This window comes from Camelus bactrianus, chromosome 7 (genome assembly GCF_048773025.1).
Source record: "Camelus bactrianus isolate YW-2024 breed Bactrian camel chromosome 7, ASM4877302v1, whole genome shotgun sequence".
NCBI lineage: Eukaryota > Metazoa > Chordata > Mammalia > Artiodactyla > Camelidae > Camelus > Camelus bactrianus.
In genome coordinates, this window is record NC_133545.1 from 12,332,645 (window position 1) to 12,345,362 (window position 12,718).

The 12,718-nt window shown below is 47.2% G+C and overlaps 1 protein-coding gene across 7 annotated transcripts in view; it reads left to right on the forward strand.

Annotated features, from left to right (window-relative positions):
* DENND2A (DENN domain containing 2A) overlaps positions 1-12,363 on the forward strand; it is an 84,694-nt gene extending 72,331 nt beyond the window's left edge. For 5 of the 7 annotated variants that reach the window (XM_074366913.1, XM_074366914.1, XM_074366909.1 and 2 more), the window contains 6 exons: positions 4,570-4,747; positions 6,313-6,354; positions 9,167-9,284; positions 9,687-9,932; positions 11,030-11,116; positions 12,029-12,363. In XM_074366913.1, coding sequence (XP_074223014.1) covers positions 4,570-4,747; positions 6,313-6,354; positions 9,167-9,284; positions 9,687-9,932; positions 11,030-11,116; positions 12,029-12,060 — 703 coding nt within the window. In that variant the 3' untranslated portion in view covers positions 12,061-12,363. Of the gene's footprint in view, positions 1-4,569; positions 4,748-6,312; positions 6,355-9,166; positions 9,285-9,686; positions 9,933-11,029; positions 11,117-12,028 lie in introns of those variants that run through there. The other 2 variants (XM_074366911.1, XR_012508053.1) reach the window with 2 other exon arrangements.
* Positions 12,364-12,718: the final 355 nt, after the last annotated feature.

A 12,718-nucleotide genomic window follows, 5' to 3' on the forward strand; every position in this document is an offset into this window, starting at 1 on the left:
TTACTTCAGAGTTTGAAAGTACAGTAATGGAAATACGGCAGCCACTGCATGCTGACATCCACCTCCCACTAGGTCTCACCAGGCACCAGACCAGATCAGAGTTACCTATTTTCACTCATGTTCCTAGGAGTGATGCACCAAGAGACACTTTGCTTGGAACGCCAAAGCATGCTGATGTGCTCATCCTCAAATTCTTGGGGTCTAACTCTGGAAACTCATTGTTTACTTTTCTGGTAGCATCTTAGAGAAAGCTCTGTGCTTGATTCTTTCTGGTTCCTAGGTGAGTTGGGAGGCTGCTGAGCATAGTAACCCCACATATGGCACAAGGGGTTAGTAGCAACCAGAACCAAAGCGTCTTATGCAGGAGAACTCTAGCACTCACAAAGTGTATCCTGATGTCTCTGGACTGATGCCTCAACCCTCAGGAACCACCACCGAATAGCAAAGCATTCTGGGACCTGACCCTTCTCACCTGTGCCCATCTTTTAACCTTGTGGCCCAGCTAACCTCCCACTGGGGCATCTCCTCCCTCCCTCGCTTTTGTACAAATTGATCACAGCTGCGGGCCCTGGCGTTCCTCTCCTCCACCCCAACTGTAATGCGAGCCAGCTGCCAGGGCTCTCTTCTTAGGACTTCCTTCAGAAATGCTGCCTCTTCTCCAACCAGCAGATACTCATTAAGGCTACAGCCAAACTTGAAGAGTCAACCTTAGTATCCCCAAAACCATGCGTAGACTATTCTTGGCACATTTCTGAGAAACCACCAATCCTAGCAATGCCCACACCCCATGGAAGGTTCCTCTAACCTTCATGAGTTGGGGAATAAAATTTCATTAGGGCTACACTCAGAATAATCCCCTCTTTACTCGTCTACCATTTATTTTGGGGGAAGAGCTGCCACTAGCTGTATTATTTGCAGAATCTGACCTTTCCTTGCAGTGTTTCAAGAGGCAGAACTTTTTTAGAACATTGGCGTGGGCTGGAGAGCAAGAGGGATGACACCCCGCCCAGCACTGCCTGCCGGTCGTGTTGCTCCCCACGCTCTGTGCTCCACATGTGCCAGCTAATAAGGCAGCAGGGGAACCAGGCGTAGGACATTGGGAACCAGCTGCAACAGCGAGTCAGACCATTGATAAAGCAAACAAACAAACCAATTCTTAGGAGTAATCAAGTGGCAGCACCTACTTACATGGCCAACAGGTGCCCCAGTTGAGTTGTCATTTGTACCCATCAAAACTGAATACTGTCCTTTAACTCCCTGCCTTCCGATTAAATGAATGAATTTCTTTCTGTAACATTTATTTACCCGCCCTGTGTATCTAGCACTGGCATTGCTTATCATTTTTTTCTAAACTTGCTCCAGCGGCCTTCCCCATCCAGCTGGTTCACACTCACCGCAGCTGACCCGGGCGGCCCCCCCCCCCCGCCCCCCGGCACAGCAGGGCAGCACGGGGCTCCAGCCAGGACACACAAAGTGCCGCAGCGGCAGAGAGACGGGAGAAACCCTCTATACTTTCTCCTTCTAGGGTTGAGGCCAAAAGAGAGCAAAAGGGCAGAAGGCCTTTTCTTTGAGTTGGGAAAAAAAGTTAAACAGATTGATTTTTCTATTGCAGTGATTGAGAAAACCCCAAAGGCTTCTCGCTGCGCCTCTTCGTGCCTCCATTCCTCAGCCTTTTATCTCTTTTACTTCCTTCCGTCTGCAGGACTCTTCCCTCCCCACCCTGCCCCCACCCTGAATGCAGAGGTTACCTTCATCTCTTACAGCCTCGGATTCTTTAGCTGTAAAATTCAAAAGAAGATGCACTCTAAAATCTCTTCAAGTCTAAAATTCTGTAATTCTAAAACTTCCCTGGAGTCAAAAATTCTTAAACCGCAACTTTGAAATGTAAAAAAAAAAAAAAGAAAGAAAGAAAGAAAAAACTCAGACACAAGTACTGCATTTTTATTCTTCTTTAGTGAATTGACTTAAGTGAGAGTTTCACTTGCTGAAGGGACCCAGGATGACAGCATCCAGACCATCACATGATCGACTCTTTCTCCCAATAATATTTAGGAACTTATAAAAATGTGCTATAAAAAGAGGTGGATTTCATACACAAGGCTTCATTCAGGGAATTCCTTCTAAGGCTCTCTTTTAAGGGACTCTGTCTAGTCACTAGGAAATGAAACCCAGCATCCCAGTAAAACATGTAACATATCCAAATTCCAACTCAACCATCACTGTCTACCTGCCTCCACCCCCCAGTTCTGTAGCTCATATCATTGGCTTCCAAGCCTTCTTACTGCAGTCTGCAATGAGAAATACATTTTACATTCAGACCCAGTGTACACCCCACATAATACACACAGATAGTTATTTACAACCGGGGGGAAAATGAAGCACACTCTCTTATTTTCTATTCTATTCTTTTTGTTTTTGTTGTTTTTAATGCTAATAACAACCCACTGAAATTATTTCAGGACCCATTAATGGGTCCTGCACTAGACACAACTCTCCTTGTTTATATGTTAACATCCTTCTAGTTTTCTAAGTCATGACCTCCCACCTATAGTACTTGGCAGGTCTGTTTTGTAAACTGGCCAGAATACAGATTTGTCCTAAAATCAAAAAGTTTTAGAACGAAGTGAATTCATCACATTCAGGGATCTACAAATTGTAAGCAATTCACTAGCAGTATCAACATTCTTGAATATCTGGGAGAAAGTGATGCCTTAGGAAAAAAAAAGCTTCTCTACTTTTCAGGAAGCTACTTTCAGAAGTCACTTCACCCCAAGCTGCTGGCTGAATTACTGATGTTGCTCTCCTTGGAATGAGTCCTAACTTTCTGTCTCATTCTTACTCAGCTGATTAAGAAGGTATTATGGTGACAGAAACAAAATGTTGGGAGAGCATCTTTCTTATTTTGGGGGCGATCGTTTGAAAGAAAAGGCAAGACCAAATATCAGTGAAATCTGTGGATGGTATGCTACTAAGAGGCATTTCATGACTCCAGGGAGCATTAGGAGATTGATTATTTGCTAAGACAGAGAACAGGAAGGTTAGGAGACATGCTGATAAGTGAACAAGATTCAGCATTACCCTTATTAGGTTAGGGGCCCCCAAATGGGGGCAGGATGGAAAAGAGCACCAGTGTAGATTTTAAAGATGTCTCAGGGGATGCTAGATTCAGAATAACTCACTAGATTCAGAGGAAGCTAAATGATTTGGGTGAGGGTCGCTTTTTTTAATTGTGGTGAAATACATAACCATAAGATTTACCATTTTAATCATTTTTAAGTGTACACTTCAGTGGCATTAAGTACATTCCGAGTGTTTGCAACCGTCATTACAGTCCATTTCCAGAGCTTTTTCCTGCTCAACTGTACCCTTCAAACAGCAGTGCACCACTTCCCCTCCCCCAGCCCCTGCTAACCTCTGTCCTAGTTTGTCTCTATGAATTTTCCTAAGTCCCTAATATAAGTGGCATCATACAATATTTGTCTCTTTCTGCCTGGTTTAAATTACTTGCTAGCCAATAGCTTTTAATCTACCTCTTTTCTCCTTAAGTAAGCCAGAGCTAAGTGATTTTTTTGTAAATGGGCTCAGAAAAGTTTTATGACAGTGAGATTATAGGTGCCGGACATCACGGGAACCCAGTAAAGGAACATTCATCTATACAGAACTCAGCTTCCTTGCAACTTTACGAAAACAGAGCACAACTGAGAACAAAGGCAAACGTTCAGAAGTTGTCCTAACAAATGAAATGCTGGTTACAGGGCCCACGCCCTGAAGATGACTCAGTACATTCACAGGAGGCTCCACTAGGCCCTCATTTTTGCTTTATTCTTACGTTTATTCTTACGTTGCTTTATTCTAACAAGCTTCTACAGTTTCCAATCCCATAACATCCTAGAAACAGCATATTAAAGTGAGAGGAGAGGGAACTGCTTTAAGCAGGCTCGCTAGCACTGAGAAATGATTGCAAGGAAGTAGAGAAATCCGGACCCACCCATCTTGGGAGCCCACCAGTCGTCACTGCGTTGCAGCAGGTAGAACTGATGTCAAAGTGATGATCCCAGAAAATCTACCCATTCACTCAACAAACTGAGCATGAATCCGGGCACCGTGCAAAGCGCTGTGGATCATGATTAATAAGGCCCAGCGTTTGCCTATAAAAGACTACATTATGATCATCCTTTAAGAGAGACTCCGAATATTTCTCAATGTTCTTTTTCTATGTTTTGAATTCTGGGCAAGAAGAAACTGTACATGAGTTTTACTGTTACACAGCTGAGTCATTTGGAGTGGAGGGCTGCACGTGAATACTAAAGGATTTCCCTGTTTTCCCGCATCACACCTACGTATTGATACTTGGCTGAGAGGCCATGTCTTAGGATACAAAGCATCTTCAAAAAGAGAAGGAGCTCCCATGAGAAAAGATGTTTTGGGTGTGTTGGGGGCGAGTGGGGCTTGGGGGGTGGAGTGTGAACATTTCTTTCCGTGGACGCTGCCCACTCTGTGAGCCTGAGTGGCCCGTTCTCCACACCCTCCCTGAACCGGCCCTTTCTCCCCGTCTCTTCCCGACTGCAGCACCCTGTCCAAGTGCTGCCACGCGATGGTGGCGGCCATCTACCCCTTCACCTGGCAGCACACTTACATCCCGGTGCTGCCACCTGCCATGATAGACATCGTGTGCTCACCGACCCCGTTCCTCATCGGGCTGCTCACCAGCTCACTGCCACTGCTCAGGGAGCTGCCACTGGAAGAGGTGAGCTCTGGGGGTGTCCCCTGTGCCCTCCCTGTGGGGAGCAGAAGCAGAGGGGAGGTGTTGGCTAAGGTTCTGCAAGCAAGTGGTCAGGGGAGCAAGGGGTCCCCAAGGCTTTGTCAGTTAGCACCCCTGCTCCTCCCTTCCAAGTCTGCCTCAGGAGACCCCCCCCCGTGACCGCAGATTCCATTTCCCCTCTAAATGCCATGAACACCCATTGAGAAGGGTAGAAATCAACTTAACCAGATTTTAAAATACATAACCCATAAACAGTCATCTGCCCTATCCTTCTCCCCTCTACCCCTCAACGCCGAGGGAAGAAGTTATCTTTGGACTAATAACGAAGTTGACCAAGACTGTGCTCCTACAAATAGATCCTTTTTCATGTCAGTTAAAAAGACAACAACCAAAATGTTTTTAATGATCAAGTTCTGGATTTTCAAGTTAGCATCCAGAGTGAGGAAAGCCCTACTTGGAATTTCCATGGTTACTTAGTCCCAGCCCCTTTCTCTAAGTAGTCTCTGTCCCTGTGTACTGAGAATTCCCAGCAGTCAGATGAAGACTAAATGATGCTGTGCAGTCCTGAACCCCAGGGGAGCGCCTGGCCCTGACATCCTCCCCATGTCCCCAGATTCAGCTCCTCTAATTGCCCAGATAGTCCTAAAGTCCCATTCAGTATCCACCTGCACACTCAGCTCTTCGAGTGTGGCTTTGTGAACTGCACCGTTTGCCCGGGTACCCTGCAATCCCTACCAGGGCTCAGTTCAGCCCAGGAGTGTATGAGAGAAGGAAGCAGAGCACTCCGTCAGCTCCTGGGCACGGTCTCTGGGATGTGTTAGAACCCATGTTTCCAGCTGTTGGTGGAATCGTGGTGGCCATCCCGGCCCTCTGCTCATCCTCTGTCACAGCCAGTGGCCTACACTGAGGCCTGAGACTGGGCACTTGCATGATCCATGGGCCAGCATCCCCTTAAGTTCTGCACCCCATGCCCCTCACTCGCTTCACCCTAGTTCTGGCCTGGGGTCCCAGTGAGGAGGGAGGGAAAAGGCGCTTTATCCCGGAAGCCCAGCACCTGCAGCAGGACTTACAGTTCGGACGGGCCCAGTCCTCTGGGCCTCTCTCCTCCTACCCCATTGAGAGAAATGACAAGGCTGCTTGTGTAGCTGGAAGGAAAGGGGGGGTGCTGGGGTGGGGAGTTGCAGAGTTGCGTGAAATGGGAACAAACGGGCTCTAGCCTCTGTCACCACCTCAGGAACTCACACACTAAAGAACAGTCTGAGAGGCTCTGCCTTAGCCCATCCAGGAACAGGGCAGGGAGTCCAGCCTGGGGCCCACACGTGTCCCAGCCTGCGGTAACAGTGTTGAAAGCATGTGTTTCTGAGGAGCCCTTTCCCCCACCTCCCCTCTTCATCACTGTGGCTACAGTGGCGATGTCTGGAAACCACAAGTGGCCCACTCCACCCCCACCCCAGCTGCCTCTCTGGTTGCCAAGAAGGAAGAAGGCTGAGTCCATCTCTATACGCCAGGTGCCCTGGTAACAATAATAGTCCCTTTTCTTCTTCCCGTAGGTCCTTGTGGTTGACCTCGTCAACAATCGGTTCCTCAGACAGGTGAGTAAGAAGGCCAGCCTCCCCCCACCGCTCTGTCTGTTTTCATCTCTTTGTTGTTTGGGCCTCAGCTTTCCAGCTCTGAAAAGGCTCCCGGGTGGGCTTGGGACTGCAAGACAGGCTGGCGGGCTTGGGCGATCCTTGGCCAGGGCTGGACTGAGGACAGGGAAGGAGGCAGAGGCCAAAGAGGAGAGATTTGGACAAAGGATTGATTGGCACGTGTTCTGTCACAGAATGGTTTCCTAACAATTAGAATCTTTGTATAGGTTGTAACTATAAACACTTGTCTTTTTCAACATGCTTTTAAATAATGTTTGATAATAAATTTCATGACATACAATATAAAGTGGAAAAAATCAGAATGCAAAATTATATACATTATTTTGCTGATCTTGTTTTTTTTTAAAGGGTAAGAACAAGAAAAAAAAAAAATATATATATATAACTCTATAAAAGATTAAAAGGAGAACTCACCAAAACATTAATGCTGGTTGTCTTCAGGTGGGAGACTGAAAGAGAGACAGATTATGAATGATTTTAAATTTTTTTAATACTTTCATATATTTTCTATAATGATCATAAACTATTTTTATTATCAGAGAAAGTAATACACATTTAATTTTTTATTGTCACTTGCCAGAAAGGCCTAACTCCTGTCAGATCCTGCAAAGTATCATTACATTAAGGTTTTCTGGGCATTCTGAAGGACTGCTTTTAAACTTGGAGTGGCCACTGAAAAGTTATGCATGTTAATGCCATTTTTTATCATTAATTTCATCTACTTTCACTTCCCAAAGGCAATCCTGGTAGGCCTGTGGCCCTCCTGCTCTGAGACCCAGATCATAAAGCCAGCTTTGAATCGTACTGGTTATCTGCCCTGACCAACGGCCCCTGATTAGAACTAGTCACCCTTTGTGGCGGGGCGGTGGAGGGGAGGTGGCAGTGGGAATCATTTACTGAGTAACCACTAGGTGCCAGACACTTTCACAAAGTAATTGTATTGCATTTAATCTTTTTTTCCCAGCGTTAGTATTATTGACATATAACATATGTAAGCTTAAGATGTACACAACACGATGATTTGATATATGTATGTACTGAGAAATTATAACCACAATACGGTTAGTTAACACCTCCATCCCCTCACATAATTACCTTTTTTTGGTGTGGTGATAAGATTTAAGATCTATACTCGTAAAAGCTTTCAAGTATATAATACAATATTGTTAACAATAGTCACCAAGTTATACATTACATTCCCCAGAATTTCTTCACTTTATAGCTGGAAATTTGTCCGCTTTGACCAACATTTCCCCATTTCCTTCACCCCTCAGTCCCTGGTAATCAACATTCTACTCTCTATTTTTATGAGTTCATTTTTTTTAGATTTCACATACAAATGAGAACTCACAGGATTTATTTTTTGCTGTCTGATCTGCTTCACTTAGCATAATGCTCTCAGGGTCTTCCATGTTATCAGAAAAGGCGATATTTCCTTCTTTTTATGGCTAAATAATATTCCATTGTGTGTATGTGTGTGTATATATATACATGTTTATAAAAATGTCTATTCATGTCCTTTGCCTATTTTTTTTCTATTGAGTTGTATGAGTGCCTTATGTATTTTGAATAGTAACCCCTTATCAGATAAATGACTTACAAATGTGTTCCCCGTTCTGTAGGTGCCTTTTCAGTTTGTTGGTTGTCCTGCTGTGCAGAAGCGTTTTAGTGTGACGTATTCTCGGTTGTTTATTTTTGCTTTTGTGGCTTGTGCTTTTGGTGTCATATCCAAAAAAACTGTTGCCAAAATCACTGTCAAGGAGCTTGTCACCTATGTTTTCTTCCAGTAGTTTTACAGTTTCTGGTCTTACATTTAAATCTTTAATCTGTTTTTTTCAATCCACATAATTTTTGTGAGTGTTACATGATAGGGGTCCAATTTCATTCCTTTGTATATGGATGTCCAGTTTTCCCAACAACATTTATTTAAGAGACTGTCCTTTCTCCACTGAATATTTAGCTCTCTTGTCAAATATTATTTGGCCAGATATGTATGGGTTTATTTCTGGCTCTCCATTTGTCTATGTGTCTGTTTTTATGCCAGTCCCATGCTGTCTTGATTACTATAGCTTTGTGATAACGTTTGAAATCAGAGATTATGCTGCCTCTGGCTTTGTTCTTCTTTCCCAAAATTGTTTTGGCTATTCAGGGTCTTCTGTGGTCCTAGACAAATTTTAGGATTTTTTTTTTATTTCTATGAAAAATGTTATTGGAATTTTCATAGGGATTGCATTGAATCTATAGATAGCTTGAGTAGTAAAGACATTTTAACAATATTAATTCTTTCAGCCCATGGACACAGAGTATCTTTCCATTTACTTATATCTTCAGTTTCTTCCATCAACATCTTATGTGTATATGTATATGTGTGTGTGTATATATATATATATTTTTTTTTTTTTTAATGGAGGTACTGGGGATTGAACAGGACCTCATGCATGCTAAGCATGTGCTCTACCACTGAGCGATTACTCTCCCCCCTCAACATCTTATATACAACATTCAATCTTCACAATGAGGTAGATATTGATTAGGAACCCATTTTACAAATGGGAAAACTGAGGCTCACATAGCTTGTAAAAAGTGGAATCATGATTCAAACCTCAGACCTCTGGTTCCAAGTTGTGTTCCTTCCACTAAACCAGGAACTGTGCCAGGCCTGCCCTGCAGTGTATCAATGTGTCCTGCTGGCCAGGATGCAGCCACCACCCCCAGAAGCTAGGGAGATGGCCCACCTGCTTTTTCTGCTTTACAGATGGATGACGAGGATTCCATTCTGCCCCGGAAGCTTCAGGTAGCCCTGGAACACATTCTGGAACAGAGGAATGACCTGGCTAGTGACCAGGATGACAGGCCCCCGGACTGTAAGCGTGGTAAATGCCCAACTACCTCCCAGACTGCGCCTCCCCCTTCCATCATTAGAGTCAGGGAGCAGATGGACTATGGGCATGTCCCACTGGGCACTGGGTTAAGTGGGGAAATGGACAAGAGACATGTACGAGGAGAGAGACTGGGGCTCGACCCTTTTCTCTGGACCTCGTTGTAACAGTGAATTGTGGGGAAAGCTTTTCCCACCTCCCCTGTTCTGGCCCTCAGATATCTGTTTAAAGGCGGAGAAGAAATGACTTGCTCACTGTGGGTAACCTTCTTCATGGATCATTACAGTTTGCCATCCAGGGAGCCAGCAGTTCCCTGTTTTACTGACTGGCTTGTCCCAGAGGCTCTGCCTCAGCCCGCCGCCCTCACCGGTCCTGGTCCTTCCCCACTTTGCTCAGGCCCTGAGTCCAGCCCCTTGAACGAGGTGGTGTCTGAAGCCTTTGTCCGCTTCTTCGTGGAGATCGTGGGCCACTATTCGCTGTTCCTGACGGCGGGCGAGCGCGAGGAGAGGACTCTGCAGCGAGAGGCCTTCCGCAAAGCCGTCTCCTCCAAGAGCCTCCGCCGGTTCCTGGAGGTTTTCATGGAGACCCAGACGTTTCGGGGCTTCATCCAGGAGCGGGAGCTGCGCCGGCAGGATGCCAAAGGTCAGGGACATCTTCCCTGCTGGGGGCTGAGGCAGCCCGAGAGGCCCAGATCCCGGGGGTGATGAGCAGGGAGAAAGGACCCAGGGCACAGACGGGAGCCGGAATTGCGTGTGGCCTCCTCTGGAGAACGTTCATTCTTGCCGCCTCTGAGCTGGTGAAACTGCCCTGACATCCTGCCATCTCCTCAGGCGTCTCTTCCCCTCTGCTCGCCTCTCCCAGAACCACACTCCAGCTTCTGTTGGCAAGTTCTCTTCTGTTCCACTCTCTCCAGCTTGCTGAAACTCTCAGGGACACCCTTTCCTTCCTCTCTCTGTGGTGCCTCTCCTCCTTTTCCTCAGGCCTCCTCTCGTCCTGTCTGCCCTTCTCCCTCCCCCTCCACTGGGCCTGGGGATGGGGTAGAGGAGCAGGACAGGCTGGCCCATGCCCTCCACTCTGTGTGGGGGCTGCGGATGCCCAGCGGGCTGGCCTCGGGTGGGTAGGACAGCGGGTGTCCCCCGACCTGGGGAGCCTGTGGGCCATCTCTCCATGAGACCACCCATCCCCCTACCTCACTCTCGCTCCTCAGGGTTCACAGAAGGAGCCCCCTGTCCATGGAAGATCAGTGGGTGATGAAGACAGCGTGCCTAAGGCACTGGCCCTGGAGGAGAGCTGAAAGCACCTCAGAAGTGACTTGCTCGCCCTCCTGAGTTCACAGATGGCAGCCAGGTTCCCAGGAAGCCAAACCACTTGGCCAGGGGCCCTTTTATGGGAGAACGTAAGGGAAAGGAAGACCGCAGGAGCTCCCCAGAGCCAGGACCGTCTGGTTCGCTTTGAAACCACGTGCCTGGCACAGTGTAGATGCTTGGAAGGTGTTTGTGGAATAAAAATAGGATTTCATGTACGAGCTAACTTTAAAGCTTTCCAAAGACAGTTATTGCACAAGCTTGGGCAATTATAAGGGCAATAAAAGCCCTTATAAATCTTATGCTTCAGAGCGTGCTTATAGGAGAAGCTTCGTCTCAGAAACAAGGTTTCTCTTTTCTATGGCAGTAAAGAAATGGATACTTTTAGAAGCACAAAGAGAAGGAACTAATGGTTGGGATTTTTCTTGTCAACAGGTCTGTTTGAGGTCCGAGCCCAAGAGTACCTGGAGACACTTCCCAGTGGAGAACACAGCGGTGTCAACAAGTTCCTGAAGGGACTAGGTGAGACCCAGGGCTCTTGATTCCCATCAGCAGCCTCCAGGCCCTGGGGTGTTGGCCCGTTCTCTGCACTGGAGCCGCGGCCTGATAATGCAGAGCTCGGAGGCCTGCACTGAATGGGCCAAGTCGGCGTTTTACCCTCCTCTTCTAATCTGTCCCCAAAGTATAAACAAAGGACACAAATGCTCCCCTCCCTGCTTTCCTGGGCCCCTGGCTGTCTTGCTGTTCTTTCACTATTTCCTCCCACGCTCTTAAATGTTCTGGGGAATTGGGCTTAGAGGCATGATGAATGGAACCAGAGAAGGGTGTCTGGCAGTAAAGACTAGACCAGCCTCCAAGTGCCCCTGAAAAGTGGAAAAGTAAGAATTATAAGGACTACAGTTGAATCAGCAAAAAGGCCCTCACTGGGAAAGGGAGAGAAGAAAACGGAAAAAGATGAAGGAGAGGGTAGGCCCTAGTGAGGAACAGCTGCGACCGTATCCCCGCAGAGGACCTGCAGGGGGCATGCTGGAGCCTGACCTGGGCTGACGGCTGCCTGGGGAGGGACCGCCTGCCTCCCCCACCTCCAGCTCCCTACCCTGGCCCGAGCTGCTGGGAGTTTTCTCCTCACTTGGCGCTCAGGGATGTGTTCCAGTCAGCGCTTCCTGTGTCATCATATCAGAAGCAACGTCTACAGCTCTGACATGCTTCCTTTCAGAACTCCAAGTCTGAGGAAGATGGCTTTTCACTGGGGAGGTGCATGAGGCCTGCAAGGGGCAACCAGGCAGGGCGGATCCTCCCAACTTCTCCTGAGCACCAGGAGGAGGCTCCCGGGGGTGCTGTGGGAGGCCACAGTTGTCCACACCACATCTGAAGTGAAAAGGGCAGGATTTAACTTTGTCTGCTTGGTGAAATGTTCTCATTTTCTTTTTTTAGGCAATAAAATGAAGTTTCTCCACAAGAAATAACCCTCAACCCAGCCTCATGGGAAAACTTCCTCCTAGTGCAACCACATGTTTTAAAAACAGTCCTGGGGGCCTTTCTGAAATGTTGGGTCCCTGGTTGTCCCAGGTCATGGGATAAAGGCCAAGATGGTTTCCAGCCACCGCTGGGCTCTCCCCAGGACCCAGAGCCACCAGAAGGTGCCGCTTCTTCAGAACAGCACTGGAAATGGGACCTGAGGCCAGGCACATTCAAATGGATTGCTGGGGTTGTTGGTTTTCGAGATTTTGATTTTTTAAAAAATCTTAGATATTAAAAAAAAAAAAGCATTTGGGTTTTCTTTTTATTACACCACGGCTAAGAAAACTCTGTCCTGCCCTATGCCATCTTTGCCTGGCTCATCCTTCCTGGCTTCTCTGCTCTGGAGCCAAGAGGAGAGGAGGAGCGGGGAAGGAGCCACCACCAAGGACTTGGAACCCAGGAGCTCTCCTGCGCAGAACTGGGGACAAGTGTGGGAGTCAAGGGGGCAGCGCTGCGGCCATGCCTCCAGACACTACAGACGCTAGCCATGGGTGTCAGGGCAGGAGTCCTCTGGGAAAAGGACTGGCAGGTATGTGGAGTGGAGATCTGGGCTGAAAGGAAGAACGGGAACAGTAGGATCTGGCTTCCTTGGATGAACTGCGC